General features: G+C 43.6%; 1 protein-coding gene across 10 annotated transcripts in view; it reads left to right on the top strand.

Moving 5' to 3' along the window:
* NEDD4L (NEDD4 like E3 ubiquitin protein ligase) overlaps positions 1-21,973 on the top strand; it is a 95,857-nt gene that overhangs the window by 60,671 nt on the left and 13,213 nt on the right. For 6 of the 10 annotated variants that reach the window (XM_085042715.1, XM_085042716.1, XM_085042720.1 and 3 more), the window contains 12 exons: positions 10,920-10,970; positions 11,777-11,838; positions 11,956-12,058; positions 12,310-12,476; positions 13,373-13,505; positions 14,010-14,186; positions 15,674-15,748; positions 16,903-16,962; positions 19,230-19,361; positions 19,805-19,924; positions 20,597-20,794; positions 21,179-21,256. In XM_085042715.1, coding sequence (XP_084898841.1) covers positions 10,920-10,970; positions 11,777-11,838; positions 11,956-12,058; positions 12,310-12,476; positions 13,373-13,505; positions 14,010-14,186; positions 15,674-15,748; positions 16,903-16,962; positions 19,230-19,361; positions 19,805-19,924; positions 20,597-20,794; positions 21,179-21,256 — 1,356 coding nt within the window. The remainder of the gene's footprint in view (positions 1-10,919; positions 10,971-11,776; positions 11,839-11,955; positions 12,059-12,309; positions 12,477-13,372; positions 13,506-14,009; positions 14,187-15,673; positions 15,749-16,902; positions 16,963-19,229; positions 19,362-19,804; positions 19,925-20,596; positions 20,795-21,178; positions 21,257-21,973) is intronic. The other 4 variants (XM_085042717.1, XM_085042713.1, XM_085042714.1 and 1 more) reach the window with 2 other exon arrangements.

Below are 21,973 nucleotides of genomic sequence, written 5' to 3'. Positions count from 1 at the left end.
TGAATATTTGCTTGCCCTATTGAGGTGCATTTGGAAGTATGTTGAGGAGGAGGTGTTCAGGAAGCACCTCAAAGGTGTTTAACACTTAATTTTCTGATAATGAATTTTAGAAAACCAATCTGATTCTGTGATTGCTTCTGTCTCTTACCTCGTGTCTGTCGAATAGTCAGGGTCTCTTCTTGTTTCTGCCCTTTTTGCTCACCAGTGAGTCATGTGCAGTCACACCTATAGCATTAAACAGAACAGGTAAAATGAGAAATATTAGGAAATACACTGCAAGTAGTTCAAAACATAATGGGTTATTAGCTTGGATGCAATCCAGGGCCTAAATGCACTTTAGTGAGTCACTTCTGGGCATAAAAATTGCATTATGAAATAAATGATATTTCCATTTTCAAGTGGTTGCCGTGTCTCTGATGTGAGGCTGGATACCAGCAATTTCTGAAAGGGTTTAGTAACACATGAACTATGAAAGGGGGGTTTTCAGAAATCAATTAATTCGTGGTGATGTTATTTGAGATCTGTTACATGTTTTTAATTTAGTGTGCAAAAATACCTAATCTTAACTGAGCAAGTGAAATACAATTTTTTTGTTGTTTGCAAATGTGGGGAATGGCACACTGACTGAGTAGTGAAAACCTTCCAGGAACTGTTTCACTGTGGGAACTGGTCTAAATAGATTTGTTTTGGTCTGATGTCACCATTTTTTAATATCTTTTTGGCCTTGCAATATCCAGCCCAATGCAAAGATCTTAAAGGACCAGCAAACCTTACCTGCATTATATTTAAAAAGAGAACTGAAATCAAGTTCCCTTTGCTCTTGCCTTCCCCTCAGTAAACCTTGCAATGGTTTTCTGTTAGGGAATTAATCTTGCATTGTGCTGGGGTTTGGGTATTTTGTTTTCCCTTAACTTAGGGTAAATTAAAAAGAAGAGGGAGAGAAGGGTTTCTGTAAGGGCTTTAGTTGCTCTCCCTTTCTAAGCTTGCAAATCCTGTGAATTCAGTACAATTAACCAACTGCCTCACGTTTGCCAGTCTGTGTGTAAACATGTAGTTTTATTTTCCACTAAATAGATGTATCTTTATCCCACTGTAGGACCTGATCCTTTGAAATGTCTCAGTCATGCCTGTTTTTTCAGGAAGGCTTGGGAGGGGACAGTCCCTCGTGCCCCCAAGCTGGCTGTGCTGGGCACTGTTTGTGCCTCCAGCAGTGAGTTCCAGAGGGCCACACTGGGCAGGTGACATCACTTGGGTTCCTTGTGCCAGCTGCAGCCAAAACAGATGTGGGAAGAGGAGGGAGGAAAGAATGCAGAGCCGCCGGTTGGCAGGGCCAGCTCCATTCTCCATGGAGCTGATGTGGGACTTGGCACCCTGTGCTCCCTTCTCAGCACAGGCAGGCTCCTGCAGAGGGTTCCTGGGAGCTTGGGGCTGGACAGAACTCTTCCTTGCCTTTTGTTCTCTTCCTGAATTTGACAGGGATTAGGAGTTGTGACCAGACATTCGCAGCAGATAGTGCTGGAGTTCTGGCCTCTCTTGGTTTTTTTTGCTCTAATCAAATCATTGTGCAGAATTCCAGAATACAAACAAAACAGATTTTTTAAAATGTGTGTGACAAACTTTTCAAGCTTTTTCCTGTGTTGTTTATTTTTTACCCAGAGAGTTCATATTACTACTTACCCCACTGGGTTTTTAACTGCAATTTAAATTACCCACCATAAAAAATGTGGCAGTAAATATTACTGACTGACCCACGTGAACTAGTCAATATAATCTTGGCTCTTCTTTCTGTTACAAACAAATGTGTTGTTTCTAACCTCGAAAATTGAGCAGATGTGAAGGTTCTTGGTCTCAGCAAGGGAAAAGTGCTAGAACATGTGTTGGTGTAAATGATGATTAATTTACAGAAATTAGGACTTGTTACTGTCCACTAATTCGCATGTCAGTGGCCTCAGCAGTAGCTTAGTTCCCTCTCATCAGTGCACAGCCATGTTTCTCCTCAGGATCCTGATTAACACCCAGTAGAACACAGCCTCACATCCCACAAAAGTGAATTTTAGAATTCTTTCAGTGGATCTTGCTTTTTTCCGTAACATTAGGAAAATCATTAAAGCAAAAACATGATCTCACATATTGCCAGGCCTAATGCCTTCTCGAGCGTAAGTGCTGCTGGGATCAGCCAGTTGAAAGAACGTACTTAGTACCTTTGGAAAATTCAGGCTGAATAAATGTCAGCGTGCCTTCTCTGATTCCATTCCAGCAATCTCATTTCCCTGCCTCCGGAGCCTTTCACGACTTTGATTTCCCTGCCACGGCTTCTGTGCTGTTTAACCTCAGCCCACATGCCTAAAGCACTGCATCAGGGTCCAGAAAAGTGTGCTGATGCTCCTGATGTGACAAGAGCTGGACACTTGGCAAGGGGACTTCTGCTCCCGTTCATCCCTGGCAATTTATAGGACACTCACGCTGCTGGGGAGAGCGGAGTTTTCCCAGCGCTGCTGCAGTTTTAGGATGTAATTTTTAAATGAAGGCCTGATCTCACATTGTTAGTGAGGCTAACTTAAACTGCAGTGTTCTGGAATGTTGCTAGTAAAGGTGTGCACCCTCAGCTTCCCCAGAGAGAGGGAGTTGAGCTCGACAGAGCTGTGATTTTGGGAGCTGCCACCACACAACCACCAGACTGGCATGGGAATCACAGTTTTTATAAATGTGAGCTGTTGTTGGTGTGCCCACAAGGGAGTTGATGAGGCTCAGATAAACATTTGGTTCCAAACTGTCCCTGGTCCCCTGAGCTCAGGGTGTCATGCTCAAGTTACAGTGGGGATTATTGTGGATGTTTGAGGCTGCTCTGAACTGTTGGGAGTGGCTGATGCCCCAGTGCACGGTGTGGATAAGGAGAGGGTGGAATGGCAGAAATTAGTGTCTCTGCTGAATGGAAAACTGGGGACTTTTACTTTGCCATGAGTCATTTTGTATTATTTTAGTGCTGCTTTGCAATGAGCAGTGTGCATATCAAGGAGAGCAAATTCAGGGACAGTGCTTAGTAATAAAGCATGTTACGTCAGTGTGATGATGTGTGTGATTGATGACTAAAATTTCATTGTTCTTCAAGAGCAATTCTTTGTTGCAGAGTTCTTGACTCTTCTCTATTCTAATTTTATGAAGAATGCCAGTAAATTTGACCAGAAAGCATGGAAGAGCTGCAGAGAGAAGAATCAGTAGTTAGAACATTTCCAAAGTGCATGGTTTTGCTTACTCAGCATGTTTCTGCAGAATATATACACATTATGCTCCTGGAAGTGATGCACCACTAATCCTTCTATTTTCTAAGCCGTTTAATTAAACAGCAGTTCCATTTTTGACTGATTGGGAGAGAGAAATTATGGATTTCTTCCGTTTTGTCTCTGTTCAATTCCCACAGAAGTCATAGTCTGAACATTTTTCTTCTTTCTCAGCTGTCTTCTTCAAGAAGCAGGAGGAGGTGAAAGTGTTTTAAAGGAAGGTGGTGACCTTTTTTAATCTTCCTGTTCAAACCAGCTATCCTCCAGCACACTTGCAACAGCTGCATACATTCTGCATCTCAGGTCCTTCAGATCTCAGTTGCTGCAGTTCTCCAGGACATATTAGAAGCACTGGAACAGCTTTAGGGAGAATATAAATCCCCCTAGCACACCAGAGCATTTCTTCTCTTACTCTACTTGGCTTTTCTGAGGTTTATATTTCTTAATTGCATTTTTCCAAGAAAGCACTTACATAGAAAAATTGGTCATGACTGATGTAAAGTGGAATCCAAAAGTCTGAATATATCCAAAAATCTGAACTGCTGTTGATGAGAAAAAGAAACAGAAAAAGTAGGATGTTTCTTTGAACAGAAGGAAAAGGTAGAATAAGTGGATAAGTAGATTAGTGCAGAGGAGAAAAGAAAAAACGGTAGTGGAGACAATAAGAGGTCTGTTGTTTGAATAGTTCCCGGTGTCTGTTGTCACCTTAATGAACAATTTGCCAGCTAATTATACTCTTTTTGTTCTGCTCAGTGCTGTGCAGCACAGCAGAGCTTTCCCAGCCTCCCCTGCCTGCTTGCCAGGTTCTGCAGCAGCAGATCCCAGCTCCTGATGCTCTTCCCTCTGGGAATGCATTTGCTGGGAGTGCCTGGGTTTGAGGGGAGCTGTGGGGCAGCTGGGTTTGCTCTACTCAAGCAGGGAGTGCTGGAGTGTGCTCTGGGCACCCTCTCCAGGCGGGACCAGTGCCAAAGATCAGGCTGAGCAAATGAAGAATTTGGGGCCCTCTGTGCAAGTTCCAAGTAGTAAAATGCAGCTGTTTGTGCTTTGGAGAGCCACCAGCCTCTCCTCCTTGGAACAAACTTTCTGCTGTAAACCTGCCTTTGTTTTGTTTGCTGGCTTTACCAAACTGGCCTCACATCTACAATTTCTCAACTTGGAACGCTGCTGGTTTTGAAATTCTTTACCTTTTAACACCTCAGCAATCAAGAGGTGTGCAGGTATTTTCTCACACTCCACAGAGCAGATTATTGTGTAAAATGTTTAGAACTTAGTGGTGCTTACTGACTATGGCATTGGGAATCTGAGCCCATTCCACTGTGCCTCACTGTTCTTTTTTGGGGAGTTTCAATGAAACTTCTTAAGATTGTTTCATTTTTATTCTGAGAGGTTTTTTTCAATAATTCCTTCATTTCTTACAGCACATGGGACAGAAGCTGTCCTAACACATTTACTTTGTTCTGCACTTTCCACCTGTTCTTTCACTTCAGTACATTGATTCTGTTCCTGTTTTCCACATCCTCTCCCAGCTCAGGCCTGTGTTAAGTATCTCAAGCATCAGCTCCTTCTTCCTGCCATGGCTACTCCTTTACTTCTTCCACATTTGGTCTGTTCAGTGTCTAAGGAGGAATGGATCCCCATCTCTCCAGAGGCTGTTGGTAATGCAGTAGTGCTAATAATAGCAGGTATTCACTGTGTCCATCACAGCCAGAGAGCCTTTGATGACTGAGAGCGAGGAGCAGCCTCCTGTTTGCAGCCATCCTGTGTCACACCTTTAGTTACAATGGGCAGCTCAGTAGGAAACCATTTTCCTGTAACGAACAGAATAAGTCTAACTGGTTGCTTTCTCCCTGACATTGTCCAGAGGGTTTTTTTTTTGCTATTAGTGTGTCTCAGGAGCATATCAGATCTTGGCATAGGTGCTCAGTATTTCTTGTTATGTTTAAGTAAGCAGTGGCAATGCAAGAGAAATAATTCAGAGAGAATAAATAACTGATAAATAAGAGAATAAATAAGAGAATAAATAACTGATGCTTATGTCTTGCAAGTTGCTTAATCCATTTGAGAACAGATCCAGTTGTGGATGTCCATGTGTGCCAGGAAGGAGGCGTTTTTCCCTCAGCTGTGATGATTTTGGAGCACCACTGCCTCATCTGGGAAATTGCAGCTCGATAAATAATTCAGAATTCTCCGTTCTGGTTTAGCCCCCAGGGGCTGCCTGCATGTTCCCTGGTTCTGTGGTGTCCCAGGCTGGAGAGCAAGGGGTGTGTGTGACACTGGGAGCCTCGATTGGTGCCTCATCCCTCCCTCTGCTCGGTGCGTGGCACTGACACCATGGCGAGCAGTAATTGGGTCGTGAAGTGCAATCTGAGAGGGAAGGCATCGGGGAAACTGTAATCTGACACTGTTGTTGTATCGAGCTGCCCGCAGGAAAAGTCAGCGTTTGTTTACTCTGGTGAGAAGGAATAACACGAGATCTTTTTTTTTTAGGAAATAACCCACCCGTGTAGTTTGTTCTCCTTGCACTTGGGAGATTTGGAACGGGAAAACCATCACCACACACACACTGATTGGGTTTTTTCCTCGTGGTTACAGCGGAGTATTTTTGATTAAGAAAATATCAGTGAAAATATCATAGTCAGGTTGCAGAGATCTACCGTCAAAGTAGAGTAAGTTGCTGTTATTAGGAAATTAAATATGGAATTTTAGTTCTGCTTCGGAAATGCTGCTGAAAATATTTTGCTTAAGGAAGGAGCAGTGACAGTGGCAAGTGGGAGAATTGCTGCAGGTTTATATAAATGGAAAGAGTTTCATTTCAGTTCAGTCAGTAAGAAAAAAAGAAAAATTGCTGAAGCTTGCCATCTAAGAATTTTAGTATTCCTTTCATCAAATGGCAAAGTAATATCATAAAAGTATTGTTGTAGCTTTGTTCATAAGAATGAGATCAGGGAGTTGATAAGCCTTAGGTGCAGAGAGACATCTATGATGGCTAATTAATACGTCAAGATTTTAGTCAAGAGCAGTTAAATCTGCTTTGTTTCAATTAATGAAATTGTGTTTAGCTGCTAGTTTGGGGTTTTTTTTTAATAACAACCAATACTTACATGAACACAAGTCCTCTTTGGCTTTTCAGGGCTCTTTTCATGTGTAAAATCTTTGGTAAAAACACAGTTCAGAAGAGTTTTCCCCCCAAGTGAGATGTGTGATTTCCTTCAGCTCTCTGGGAAGGCAGCAGTTTCTTCTGCTCTTGCATTTTTCCTGTTGATTGTGCAGCTCTATTGTATTTGTGCTGTGAAATGTGGTGCTGTCTGAGCCAGACAGTCTGGACCACTCTTGGAGCAGTTTCCCAGGACTTGGCAGGGATGGCACATCACATTTCAAGTCAAGGCCTAAGCACTAGATTGAGAAAATTGACAAGTTTGGAAATAATGTGGCTGTAATATATTTAGAATAAATTTTAAAAGAAGATACGCTCTGAGCCTCAGCAGGCTGTTTCCACCTGGATAATTTAGGCACATAGTTGTGTGCTGAAGCATGGCACGGGGTGGTTGTGGTCTGAGAAAGGTGTGAACTCTGGTTTACTTCAAGGCATTAAAAAACCAGTTAAATTTACTGTAGGGATCATGTCTGCCTGCTCTGAAATGAAGCAATATCTGGGTTGGAATGCAGCATCTGTTTAAACAGTGCCCAGAAATAGTACGCAACAATTTTCAGGTCAGGAAGCTGGGAACATCCTGATCATCTCAAAATGCCAAGGGAACTGTAGGTGGGTGGAATGTTATTACCCAGCCTGCTGTCTGGCCAGGGAGCCAAAGCACCTCTGAGAGCTCTGTACCCACTCTGGAGTGCTCTGGACTCAGCTCCACATCCCCAGGGTGTCAGCTGGCAGCAGCACAGGCCCTGGGAAGCCTTTTAGCCTGTTCTTCTTTCCACATCTTGCCACTGTCTCTGTGCAGTGCTTCAGTTTGGTTGAGCCATGGCTCTGTGGTTTGCACATGTTGCTGGTTCCCAGGCCAAGGTGACCAACAGCATGTTTTCACACAGGGCAATTCCATGGGATCATTCCCAACCTCCCACTCCTGCTTTGGCTCCTGCTGCCATGCTGTGCCAGTGACACCATTAAGGGAGTTGCTCTGGAGTACAGCAGGCAATTCATGTTCTGGGTTTAAACCCAGCTCTATTTCTTGGTGTAATGATGAGGAGCATGATGGGAGGTGGAGGGTGCTGCAGTGCCAGGGAGGGAACCAGCAGAAGGCCTGGGAGCAGGAATGACTCGCCCTGCTTCTGTCACTGCTTACTAATTGCAGTGATGTAAAGGGGGATTTCCTTGCATTGACTGGAACTGGAATCTCAGGCAGGCCTTCAGCTAAACTATTTTCTCATGTTTACTCAGTAAATGACTGGATGCAGCTGTTTATACACTATTTACAGTTTCTTGTGAATACCTGAGTCACACAGTTGCACAACTTGCACTCATCCCATAACAGCCTGTCGGTGTTGGAGGTGCTGCACCCCAGGGGAGAACTCCTAAAGCACTCACAGTGTCCTGGCTGGTGCTGCATCCCAGGGGAGAACTCCTAAAGCACTCACAGTGTCCTGGCTGGTGCTGCACCCCAGGGGAGAACTCCTAAAGCACTCACAGTGTCCTGGCTGGTGCTGCATCCCAGGGGAGAACTAAAGCACTCACAGTGTCCTGGCTGGTGCCTCTGCCAGTCCTCATCACTGCCATGAATCCACTGGCATGGTAGTACACCCTTCAGATCTTTGAGTCAGTTGTGCAGCTGGCAGAATTAAGTATGTACTTAGCAAGTGTTGCTGCAGCCAAAATTCTTTTTTCTTTTACTGCTGTTTGGACGTTGTGGAATTTTCAGGCACTTTCAGGAGTTTGTTCTGCACTGCTGGTGATCGGTTGTAACAACATGATGTATTGGTCTAGGTTTGGAAACAGGCAGGAGCAGGACTGCTGGGAGAGCTGTCCACAGTGATGTTGGTTTTAGGGACCAGCAGACACAGCACAAGACTGGACTTTGGCCTGGTACTAAATGGCAGCAGTAGAGCCTTTGGCTTGGCAGAACTGCATGTGTTGGGGGTGTCAGTTTGTGTACACACTTGGAGGGGGTTTAATAGTATATTGTACATAGCTAAACATCTTAATCCCTGTGAGACCTGCCCACATCTCCTGCAGATCCTTCAGGCTGTGTGTGTGACCTTTTGGTCAAAGTCCTGACTGACCTCTGCTGTTTTCTAACTTCTGCTTTCTGTTCAGGCTGGAATAAAGCTAAGCAGAGTTGAGCTGTCTGTAGTAGTTGCTCGTGTGCTCAGCTATTATCCAGCTGCAATGTCTGTTTTGTCTTAGAGTGAACACTGAGTTTCACCACTCTTAGAGGTTAGGTTAAATAATGGGTGCACATCTGAGGTAATGTTTACCTTGTATTCCAGAGCTGGAAGGAGTAAGTCTGTTTAACAGCTCAACTGTTGTTATCTATTGACACTTTCCTTCTGGAAAACAGCAAACTTTGATTTGTTCATTATGTTCATATCAAATACATATATCAAATACAACAGCTTATTTATACTTTTCTTTGTAATGTGACTCCCATTTTTTGTGATCCCAAGTAAAGCTGAGCTGCATGTATACAGTCCTGAGGTTCAGCTAAACATTCCTGGTTGGTATTGAGATGTCAGTGGATGCTTTTCCCTTTTGTGGTTTTTTGGAGACTAAGGGCTTTTAGGGTGCTGTAACTTCACCCAGGAGGCTTTTCCTCCTGGCTTAGCAGCTTGGATAGGCACCAAATTGCAGCCTAACTTTTACATGCATTTGGCTTGGGAGTGTCACCTTGTCACCTGAATCTCCAATGCTGAGCAGTTGTTTCACATTCTAAGGTGGTTGGCACAAGTTAGAATTTCCAGGTAGTTCTGTTGTTTTTTAAAGCTCTTTCAGTCACTGACTACTAATTACACTTAATTGTTTCCTCCTGGCATTGCCTTTAGTGATGACTGTTTTCTAATCTTGAGCTTTCATGAGATCATAAGTAAATACATACAAACTCTAGTACACAGGGAAATGAAACATGTTATTTACTTGGTCCAAAATCTGTTTTAAGCTAGTATCTTTTTTTCTTCCAGCAGTTTTTACTTATGCTACTTGTCCTTAACTCCCTTCATGGCACACAGATGCTATTCTGTATTATCTGTGTATTCAGAAGGGAAGTCAGAAACTTTGTAAAATTGCTCTGGAGTGTTAAAAGCTAACAGGAAGTTCTAGGATAGCTTTTGTTAAACTTGGGCTATGCAGCAAAAGCATCTGATCCCTGCCCCAGCCCTCCCTGTGTGTTCTTGCCTTGCTGCCCACATTCAGAGGCCACATCCCAGGTGGGACAGGAGCAATTGTGAGGGAGCAATTCTGGCTGGGAAAGTCGATTCAGTCTATAGCTTGGTGAGCATCTGCATCCTGTGCCTTTGTTGTGGAGAACAGATTACTCACTGTTGGGATCAGACTGGAGCTGGAGTTAGCAGTGTGATGCTGTGATACACAACAGAAGGCTGGCACCTTGGGTGGCTCTGTGGATTTTGGTGACAAAGAGGTTCTCAAAACAGACACTGTTATAATGAGAAATGGGAGGAAGAAGGCACTGGAAAGGTTCCTGTGGCTCATGAGGAACCTTTGCTGGAAGCAGGAAGCCCCAGGGTGAGAATGCCTAAATATTAGAGCTGTGAAGGCTTGCAAGAGAAAATGCAGATGTGCTTTCTGTGTTGTTCCATAGCATCCAGCACAGCAGGATGGATCCATGCTGTGGGGATCACAGAACATTATCCTATCTTGGTAGTGGAAGCAGAATTCTTACAACATTATCATACAAAATACGAATTTTAATATTGAACTTAATTCTCTGCTATGAGAAATATGTAAACTTGGCTCTGAAGCAGCAGCATGCACTTCCTGGAATTCTGTGCATAGCGTGGTTATAAATAGGCAGCAGGTTATTTGGGAATCACTGGGGCTGATAACTGCTATCACAAACAGTATCTGGGAGAAACTGCATTCCCTGGTAGAGGGTTGGGTTTGGAAGAACACAACTGCTTGGTCTTGAAAATTCCTGTCTGAGTGAATCCCAAGTGTCCCTCGAGCACAGGGCCTAGATCCCACAGCAAACACCCCTCTGCAACTGGTGTCCTTTGGCCTCAGCTGCTGCCAGTATTTCCATGCTTTGCTTGCTGTGGGTAGCATTCCCAGTCTAGACCCAAATGCCAGAATTCACCCTGCCTGGCTGATCTGCTCCCATGATGGGTAAGTGTAGGACTGTCAGTCCATCATGGGACGCTTGGATCATTCCCTCTTCCATAGGAAACCACCTGGGACTCCTCAGTGCTTTGTGGGTTGATTTTGGTGATTTTCCCAAAGGCAGAATTGTGTCAGCACCACCATACATGCCAAGGGCTCAGGAGCCTGTTTGGAGTGTCACAGGAAATGCTGTGCTGAGATAAATGAATTACAGCAACAAATAATGGGCAACAATGAAGGGGTAGAAACCAGTGGTTCCTAAAATAATGGTACTCAACCATTTTTATTTTTGTCTCGTTGTGACTAGATTGACGTTTACCATTTTTTGCTTTTCTGATGTAAGTTTTCTTGCTGTGTGACAGACCAGAGACGACTTCCTGGGCCAGGTGGATGTGCCACTCAGTCACCTCCCGGTAAGTTCAGATCTCTGGGAACCCCTGGGGCTGTGTACAGTTCATTTCCATGCACACTCCACTTACATTCTCTTAAAGCAAGTGCTCCCAGCAGAGCTTTAAGGAAACTGTTGTGGACAACCAAGCCTCACCTGCACAGGCATCAAGTGTGCCTGGAAGGGATGCACCCTCTGTGCAAAAAAAGCTCCGAAATAGCAGATTTGCTTCAGCAAATGTGCAGAAAACCAGAAGGCTGCCAGAATTATGTCATCTATTCCTTATTTTAGCTGAAATTGAATTCTTTGCCAGCAGTAAGAGTTCAATAGCAATCAATTGAAAGTAATTGTCGCAGGGTTTGAATAATTTTGTTGTCAACAGACATTTGAGGTGTTTGATTTGAGGGTGTTGATGTTTGTTTCTGTTTCTTAATTGATGGAGCAATTGAGTGTAAAGCTGGTTCTGTAATTCAGTAAAGCTCTGGTTGTCTGGTTTCCTCCAGCAGCCAGGATTCTGCATGGGCTGCAAAATTAGAGGCTAAATTAAATGCACTTTCTATTTATAGATTTATAAATAGAAATATAAAATTAATATTTAATATTAATATCTTAATATTAACACATATTCAATAAATAATATTATATTGCTATTAATATTAGCATCTATTCAATAAATAAATAGGATTCCATTGAATCTTAAGTTACTGGTAAGTAATTTAGGATTCAATGGAAATCAGAGATATAAGCTGTCAGCCTGATGTGTGAATGTTCTCAATGTGGCTGGACTTGTGGGCAAGCCCTTTAATTTGCCATTTTCTCCACTGCTTACAGACTGAAGACCCAACCATGGAGAGGCCATACACATTTAAGGATTTCCTCCTCAGACCAAGAAGGTGAGAGAAAGGACCTTTAAAACATTTAAGGACTTTAAAACATTTCTTACTTCGTGATTTTTTTTATTTGCAATTATTTAGGAGCTGTTAAATGAAATGTACCTCCTTGTCTTTTAGCCACAAATCTCGTGTGAAGGGTTTCTTGAGACTGAAGATGGCATATATGCCTAAAAACGGTGGCCAAGAGGATGAAAACAGTGATCAGAGGGACGACTCTGAGGTAAGGCAGAATCCTCACACAAGCATTCAAGCTACTAGAGATTCAATTAAAATTGTAGTCAGCTGTACTCTGAAGGCTAAAGCCCTGAAAACAGAGTTAGCAGTCGGTTTTCTTTGGCATGGAGCCACCAGGAGAACATCCAACCACCTCTGGGAATCCCTCTTTAATGCCAGGGGGTGGATTTAGTTCTTTTCTCACCGAAATGAGGTGTGCACCATAACCACAGAAATCTTTTTTCCTTCATTCCTAAGCATGGCTGGGACGTGGTGGATTCCAGTGACGCCGCATCTCAACGTCAGGAGGAGTTGCCACCTCCTCCACTGCCTCCTGGCTGGGAAGAGAAGGTGGACAACCTAGGGCGGACTTACTACGTGAACCACAACAACAGGACCACCCAGTGGCACCGCCCCAGCCTCGTGTAAGCAGCTCTGGGGTGTGTGGGATGGAGAACCACGCTGGGCTCGAGGCAGAAAGGAAACTGCACTTTGTTAATGCCTGAAAGAGGGTTCCTCACCATCAGAAAATCACAGAGACACAGCATTCTGGGAAATTCTGGGAGCTCTGGAGTGGGAGGGAAGGCAGTGCATTAATAATGTACCGTAAAATGTTAGGAGGCAGATCAGGAATTTTTCAGAAAGTAATTGAACAGGAATAAATGACGTTGTTTATAGAGACTGTTGAAGAGGTATTGAAAAAAGGCAACTCTATTAAGTTTTAATGAAGTGAACAGATCAGCTTGAAGGAGATCCTGGTTATTACTCTGTGCATTGGCTGCATTCCCTGGATGTGCTAACAGATCGGTCTGCAGGCTGTCGGGATGTGTTCTCAGGATTAGATTTAGAAAGCTGTGGCCAGCTTACATTTTACAGAATGTGAATAACTTGACAGTGATAAGAGTCATACTGAGATAATATATTTAACCCAGCACTGCCAAGGCCACCACTAAACCATGCAGAGAAGTGCTGGATTCCCCAGCACTGAACACTTCCAATGCTGGGCTCCTTAACAGAGTGCTGGACCATCTTGTCTGGGCCATGGTTTCCTTGCCAGGAGAGGCTGGACCAGATCACCCTTGAGGTCCTTCCCAACCTGGTGTTCTGTGACATTTGGGAAGTGCTTCCAGTTTGATTTTCTTTCAACGGAGGGCTTAAACAATCTTGTAGTTATGAAGCCTGATACATGCACAAATAATGATTTTTATAATCAAAAGCATTATCAAGGTTTTGAAGGCAATGGACAAAATGGGGGCTTAGATTAAGCTGGATTATTTTCTTGTTCTTTTCTCCTTCTCATTTTGGGTGTCCCACCCTGCAGCGATGTGGGATCTGAGTCAGATAACAATATCAGGCAGATAAACCAAGAAGCAGCTCACAGGCGGTTCCGCTCCCGGCGCCACATCAGTGAGGATTTGGAACCAGAGCCTATGGAGAGTGGAGACATTCCTGAGGTATGCACAAGTGTTGGGTTTAAGGAGCTGACTGAAGTTGGAACTGCTGTGTTTCTCATGTGAACTAATTACCACACATCACATAGAGTCATGGCTTCACACAGCATTTGTGGAAATTGCTTTGGGAAAATGCCAGCAGCACAATGACAATGCAGCCAGAGCTCTGTTACCAAGGGTCTGTGCAGCTGGTGGTCTATGGACAGCACTGAGTCCTGTGTAAATGCTGGGAGAAACATTTATCATTCCAGATAATTCCATGTCATATATGCATTGACAGAAACACTTCCATATTCTGCTCTGAATAACAGTGGAATAAATTATAAAAAGAAGGGAAGTGGACTGGCCAGAACTGCCTTGTGCTTCAGTTTTCTGTAGTGCCTTGATTTAGGGGGAAGAGAAGCTTTTGCTTGTGTGTTGGGCACAGTGAGATGATCACACAGAAGGCAAAGGGAAAGAAAACTCAGTCTGTATGAAACCTGAACTTCGTTTCTTCTCTTTCATTAGCCTTGGGAAACCATTTCAGAGGAGGCAAGTGCCAGTGGGGATTCCTTAAGCTTGTCACTGCCACCTCCTCCTGCATCTCCAGTGTCCCGGACCAGTCCTCAGGAGCTGTCTGAGGAGCTGAGCAGGAGACTCCAGGTCACTCCTGATTCCAATGGGGAACAACTCGGCTCTTTGATGGTAAGTAATGTGGAATCTGTAAACTTGTAGTGCAGAAATGTGCTGTTACTTGGCATAACCTAAATCATTTCATGCATGGGGAGCGATTGCTGGTCTCAGGAAAACCTGAGCCTGCAGGTAGAATTCCCTTCCTAAAAATGTATCACAAGTTTATTATAGAACAAACTGCCTCAGACAACAGAATTCTTCAGTTCAGGTTTCAAGTGTTCTGCATGAGTTTAACTTCAGACTCTGCTACTGTTAGACCTTTAGGGAAACAAAATCTGTGAGAGTAGAGGGTATCAAGCTAGGAATTTTCAAAGGAAAGGGAAGACCAAAAAATGTTCTCTGTATTTGTGTTATCTGTAAAGTCAGACAGGCAATACCATAAAATAATCAGGATAATACACTTGCAACTTGATGTTAAACAGAACATCATGCTCTGATTTATTTATTTTTCATTCTTAGTATTATGCTATCAAGGTATCCCTGCAGTTCAAGAGATAAGAAATGATATTGACTCTTGCTCTCATCAAAGAGAACCTTGATTTAGGTGCATTTTTCTCAAAGAGCCAGTGCAGTTGGTCTCTGACTGATGGTAGTGTCACCTGGAGGTTGGTCAGCAAGTGACAGCTCTGATGCTCTGCTGGATCTGCATGGGTTTGTGTTGAGAACTGAAATTTTAGCAGCCCTCCACTGGTTTTACTGCAGCTATGTCCATGCTGTGTTTTCCTGAACACTGCTGAGCCCTGGAATGTCCAGCTGGACTGGTGGGAAGAAATTACATTGTAGTGTCAATCAGATATGCTGCATATCTGCTTTTTTGGGGGGGTTTGTTTCTAGTTCACAGTCATGAAGGCTGTGTCTTGGCAAGAGACATAATTAATTCAAAAGTTAGAAGGCAAAGAGGAAAATCAAGACTGATTTTTTTTTAAAGAAATACCATCAATTTTTAAGTAAATGAACTTTGAATTCTCATCCCTAGTATTTGATTTTGGATTTATTTCTTAATGCCTTATTTTTTCAGTAATTCATGAGGTTTTTTTATGTTAACATTTTCTCCTTCAGAAAAATGAAGGGGCCCATTTTTTGGTAGTAAATATGAAGGGTCACTGTCAGCAGAGAAATGGGATATACCACTCTGTGGTAAAACAGAAGTAGATAACAATTGCTTACAGGAGATTTTGTAACCAAGAGGTTAGTGCCTGTAATTGCTGAATCTTCTGAAAGTACTGAATAACTGTCATGTTTTAAGACACCTTAACTTGGAGATTTCCTTTTCCTTTTCTTTCTCCTTTCTCCTTTCTCCTTTCTCCTTTCTCCTTTCTCCTTTCTCCTTTTCTCCTTTTCTCCTTTCTCCTTTCTCCTTTCTCCTTTCTCCTTTCTCCTTTCTCCTTTCTCCTTTCTCCTTTCTCCTTTCTCCTTTCTCCTTTCTCCTTTCTCCTTCCTCCTTCCTCCTTCCTCCTTCCTCCTTCCTCCTTTCTCCTTTCTCCCTTTTTTCCTTCCAGCAAAGAGAACCTTCTTCACGACTGAGGTCCTGCAGTGTAACAGACACAGTCGCCGAACAGTCCCAGTTATCCCTGGTAAGCCAGAATCCTTCTAGCTCTTCCCTTTTGGTTGGATATTCTCTGATTCTGGATAACACCTTGCCTTGGGTCAGCTCTAGTCAGACATGGATCAGTGACCAGGGTGGGCATCTGATTGTCCCAAACAGTCATGGAGACCAGATTCTTGTGAGCTAAAAAAGGAGGACATTCTAAGTGAAGCAACTTCTGCAGGTTTATTTAAGGAGATTGTTCAAACAGGAAAAGATACAAAGATTTATTCTAAACAAAGCTGCTCTCTCCCATCAGAATGATGCACATGCCTGCTCCAGCTGGCAGAAAGTGGTGCCTGTCCTACAGCCCAAGTACAAGGGCTGCAGAGGTGGCAGGTTTGTTCTCTCTGCCACCTCTCAGCAGTAGGTACAGAGAGACCACTTAAAACAGGAGTGTGAAAGGTGTGCTTTCGAGTAAAATTGGTCAGATTGCAAAAGAATAGTTTAAAAAATTATACTTTTCTTCCAAGAGTTTTTATTATAGATATGTCCCATGTGAATCTGCAAGTAGAAAGCCTGTGCATACCAAGTAGTTTGTTACTGAAGCTGCTGTCTCCGTGTTGCTGTTCTCTCTGCTACTTTTGGGCAAACGTTTCCAGAAACTGCAGAGGTTTTCTCTAGGCTGGGTTTTTCCCGTGCTGCAGCAGTTATTTCGTGTAGCTGAAGCATGTCCCTGGCTCTGGGGATGAGCAGTGGGGTGGGTCCCAGTGCAGCCATGCCTCAGCTGTTGCTCTCTGCCTGCCTGCTGGGGGAACAAAGCCTGCTGTGCTGCTTTGTTGCTCTATTTAGTGCTGTTGGAGCTGGGGCTGTACCTGGGCTGGGGAGAGCTCTTTCCCCTGCTTCTTGAGGAACACACATTTCCTGCTCAAATCAGCAGCACTGAGAGCTTTGCTCTGAAACACCATCTTACCTGATCTTAAGCACATTTCATTCTTCCTGAGCTAATGAGCATTTCTCCTCTGGCAACTGAGTCCATGTTCTTCCTAAATCCAGTGCTCCTCTGGGATTCTGGCTTGATGACTTTTAGTTTTGCTATTATCCAGCTGATTGTTATCTCTTAGTAGCTTTGCTCCTAAAGATGTGACAGTAATCTGTGACCTTTTTCAGTAAATACATGTAACATTAATTATCATTTAACAGCAGAGTGGTCCCTCTAGGAGAGCTCGTTCTTCAACTGTCACAGGTGGAGAGGAGCCAACGGTAATAAAACTCTTTATCAAGCACTATCTCTAAATAAAATGGGGGGTCATCTAGGTCTTGTACAATGAGGAATTCTCCTTTTTTTTCACAAAGCAGCCATGTGTTGAATGAAATACAGCCATTGAATGAAAAGTTGCATATTTTTGTCTCAAAATTTCTCAAAACACTGCAGTTGCACTCAAGTACTGGCATGGTTTAGGGACATGGATGTGACATGGAATTATGAGGAAGCTGTGCACTAAGAAAATGGCATGGGCTCCTGAAAAATGAAAGATACAACAGCTAATTCTTTAAAAGGTGACTCTGGAAGCAGTATTAGATTTGATTAGAGACATCAAATAATTGTGCGTGTTGATGTGTTTGCATCTTGCATCTATCTTCCCTTACTCTCCATTAGACTAATTAATTTTAATTCTTAAAGTTGGCCTTGATTTGAGAGCTGTGGAGGTACAGTGATGTACCACAGAACTCTTAACCATCTTATTGAATGCTAGGTTCATTTTCCAGCAGTTCCTCAGTAGTCCAAGTGAATTTGTAGTTTGATCATCCAATAAAATTCCTTACATGCTCTGCTGAAAGTATAATACAAGGAAAGTGGATTTAATCTATATTGAACTTTGTCCAAAAAAATCTCATTCTTTAACCTGTCAGTCTAAAGTGAGTTATTTCATGGAAATAGTTCACAGTAACCATCATAAATAGCTTTTATGAATTTATGCCCTCCTAGAGAATTTGATCAGAGAAAGAAATTTAATTTATACTTGGTATGTTTGCTATTTACATCTGGGATATAAATAAATCTTATTTTGGGTGCTGATGCATTGTTCTGTAATACTATCTATATTCCCTGGTTTTTTAATTTTAGAACCAGAGGAGCAGAGTTGCAAATAGCAAAGTCTAAATAAAATACCTGACTCATTAGTGGTTAGTTAATTGTGCTAGATGAACCTGCAGTGCAGTGGTACTCTCTTGGCAGAGCATCTTGTCTTGGTTAGACTTTTCAGAGCAAAATATTAATATTTTCCTGCTAATAACTGCGTTCAAACATCAGTGACTCATCATCAGTACAGCTGTACCAAGATGTTTTACCTCACCATGCTGCAGTCACTAATTCCTTCTTGTCTTTCCTAGAGAAGGAAATGAGTTGGAGAGTTTATACTTAGGTTCTTCATCTGTTTCCCTCTGGTTTCTATTCCCTATGGGAATATGTCAGATTTCTGACCCATCCAGTATCTTCTCTCCTTTCCTTTCTTGATGCTCCCTGCAGTTCTCCAGCTCCTTGTGTCAGCTGTGCTCTGCTCTTAAACAGCACCTGCACTGCCTTCAGCAGGAGCTCTGGGAAAGGTCTCACAGAGATGAAGCAAGAACAAGAATTAAGTTCATTTTCTTGCTGGAGCAAGGAATATAGAGGAGAGGAAAAGAATTAAATCCTCCTGGATTTCAGAAGGCGTTTTCAGAGGCCTCTAGTGGTTCATGGCAAAACCTCAGTTGTAGTGCATCAGCCTCTGAGTTAATGCAGGTTGTTTTTCCATCTTGGTTCCAGTTCCTAGCTCATGTGTATGAACTTGTTCTTGGGTATTTTCCAGACTGGAAGGACACGAGAGAATGACAGCCACAGCTCCTGTGGGTGACACAGATGTGACTCCTCCATTACCTGTACACTTCTCTTAGATCAGGGGCTGACTTGTGGAGCTTTTAGTAAAAATTCTCGTCATGCTAAAGTTGAGGCTGCAGTTTGGGGTTATCTCTTGTTGTTGGGACATGGAACCCTGACTGCAGCATTTGTGACAGAGCAAAATGGTTAAAGTTCACTTCCTGAACCCACTGTAGTTTCTGGAAAATGATTCAAGACACCCCAGGGTAAAGAAGAGAACAAGATCTTGGGGGGTCTTGATTGCATGGTTATTTAACTCTTACTTATCCATCCTGATAAAAGGAACAAACCCCAGCTTCTTAAGGAAAATTAATTAATCATAGAGTTCTTTTTGTCATTCCATGCAACAAAATAGAATATTTGAGGGCATATAAGTTTTGTTGTTTGCTGAATCTGTGTCAAACTGACCCAAAAGATCTCTTGGGAGAGAAAAATTAGTTGATTCAAAGGCACATGAGAAAGAGTTCAAATTAAATCAGAAATTGGATTTTTCCATATGGTTGTTGTGATTAAGAAGGGTGTAACAAGTTGCGGTTTTTTACAAACAACAGACTTTGAAATGTTATTTTAGCTACTATAAAATAAGAATTCAGTGATTTTTTTACCTGAGCAGCCTTCTGTGGCCTACGTGCACACCACCCCTGGCTTACCTTCGGGCTGGGAGGAGCGCAAGGACGCCAAGGGCCGGACTTACTACGTCAACCACAACAACAGGACCACGACATGGACACGGCCCATCATGCAGGTACCTGCTGCATCCAGGGAGCAAACACTTGGCTTGGCTGAGGGTCACTGCAGTAGAAGCAGTTTTTGCAGAGCTCTGAACTTTCAAGGAAAACTCCTAAGCATTGCAGTGACAATACAAATGAATCAGAGAAAGCTGCGACAGTTTGGGATGGTTCTGGTTACTTCTTTTAACGACTGATTGCTGCAAGGGAAGGAATTTCCAGAGGTGCAGAGGAAATATTAAAAGTAGGCCCAATGTGTTGTTAGGATTGAATTGGAAGGTTGGCTCGAGCCATTGATAGAACCATACATTGTTGGCCCTTCCAATGGGATTGCATTAAATACTTGGCCTTGAAGGAAACACATTTAAGAAGAACAGTAATGGTGGTAGCAATGACATCAGTTTTAACATGTTGTGTGCATGGTTTGTGACATTTGTGACCTGGCTTTGCTCTGGCACAGCTGGCCGAGGACGGGATGGTGGCACCAGGCGCGAGCAGCAGCAACCACCTGAGCGAGCCGCAGATCCGGCGTCCCCGCAGCCTCAGCTCCCCCACTGTCACCCTGTCAGCACCCCTGGAGGTGAGCCCCTCTGCACTGCTCCCACACAGCCACTCCTAAACGCTTTGTCCTTCAGATGGGGGCTGTTCTTTTAAATCTCTCTCCAAGTCATTCCAAATGCTGTGCAACGATGTTCATTGTGTTGTGGCTAAAAAGTAGATGAAGTGGCTCCTTACGCCATCAAAGCCTGGGTGGGTTTGACTTCTGAGAGTGTGATTCAAGCTCTTGCCTCAGCTACACATGGCTGTGCTGAAGAGAGCCATTTCTTCAGGTGTTCTCTTCACACTTAAAAATTTGAAGAGCTGTGGCTCACATGGCCTTGCACTTAAAGGCTTTCTTGTAAATGAGATGTATTGCCTCTGAAGCACAAAACACTGCTTTTGTCTTTTTCGTGGTAAAATGAAATAGGGACACATTCAGAGCAGGTGCAGAGGAAGGTACAGTCCCAGTAAATACTGGCAATATTGTCATTGCAGAGGAAGGCACAGAAAACCATGTCCTTCACAGCAAAAGGCTGTGTGTGTTAGAAGGTGCAGATAGAGCTAATTAAGTTCTAGTAAATCAGTCCAAGCATTTAATTCTAGTATTAATTCCGTCTGGAATGAAAAGCTATTTGCTGTGAAGCCACGTTGGATTCGTTTTGCATCCCTCAGTAGTGCCGTGTGAGCAATGGTGCTGGTTCCTTCTCCACAGGGCATGAAGGACTCTCCGGTGCGCAGGGCGGTGAAGGACACGCTCTCCAACCCCCAGTCCCCACAGCCGTCCCCCTACAACTCCCCCAAGCCCCAGCACAAGGGGGCTCAGAGCTTCCTGCCCCCGGGCTGGGAGATGCGCATCGCCCCCAACGGCCGCCCCTTCTTCATCGACCACAACACCAAGACCACCACCTGGGTAAGGGCAGCCCGGCCGAGGCGCTGGGAGCCACGCTCCTGTTTGTGTCTTCCTGCCTGCATGCTCCCTTGTCTGTGTGGGTTGAAGAGCCAAAAATGTGCACGTGGATCTGAAAGCCCTTGCGGAGTGCAGGCATCCTGAGAGCAGGGCTGTGGTTTGTGAAGCATACACACTTAATGGAGTCAGGTCTTGTATCACCCTAACTCGCTCAGCACTGGAAAATTCATTGCATTGTAGGAATCCTAATCAGGCATGTTTTGTTTTAATCTCAGAAAATTAAAGAATAACTGTAACGTAGGAGGATTTCCAGATAAGTCTGTCCCTGACTTAGTTTGTAGATCTGCCTTGATCTGTTGGGTTTACAGTTCCATACCTGTGTTCCAGGAGGATCCACGGCTGAAGTTTCCAGTGCATTTGAGATCCAAAGCATCTCTGAACCCCAATGACTTGGGCCCTCTTCCTGTAAGTGATGCTGTGCCTGTGTTCTAACCTACACCTGCTGTATTCTGGGCACAGGCTGCTGCAGCCTGTCTCTGGAGGCACTGCAGGCTGTCCAGAGCCAGCCCAGAGTGCTCTAACTCATGGCCTCTGTCTGTGCTACTGAAGTGTTGAGCTTTGCACACACTCACCTGGGCTGAATCTCTGACTGTGCTCTTAGATAATCATTTATTGCTTAGGAAAAACAGAGCAGGTTGTGCCAAGCAAGCTCTGTCAGTGCACCAGCATATTCAAGCATTTAGAAATCTGAAGAAATTTTGATTTTTCAACGAAATCTCCATGTTTTGCAGGGAAAATAATCAATTTCATGTCAGGAATTTTGTCATACTTGTAACCTAGAGTATAATGGAGGTTTACAGACATGTCAAATGCAGAGCTTTGTTTTTAAAATACCACCAGACTTTAGTGGCAGAGAGTAAAGTGTGAAAGCTGACACATTCCTGTTCACAGCAGCAGGAATGATCTTTGGCTTTAGGAAACAGCTATGCTTTTGCAGTAGTCCAGGTACATGGGCCATGTGTTACCCTTGGAGGCACTGCAGGGCAAATTACAATGTGTCCTGTTAACTGCAAGGGGTGACACACAGTGAAACCAGGATAGCCTGACTCGTCACTGGGAACAGATCATTAGGAACAGATTTCACCTCAGTTAAACCCCCTGGTTTGGAGTGAGGTTCGGACG

The sequence above is a fragment of the Lichenostomus cassidix genome, chromosome Z, assembly GCF_008360975.1.
Source record: "Lichenostomus cassidix isolate B80296 chromosome Z, HeHo_3.0, whole genome shotgun sequence".
NCBI classification, from domain to species: domain Eukaryota; kingdom Metazoa; phylum Chordata; class Aves; order Passeriformes; family Meliphagidae; genus Lichenostomus; species Lichenostomus cassidix.
Note: the sequence above shows the minus strand (reverse complement) of the source record. Positions and strands in the feature narration are given on the sequence as shown.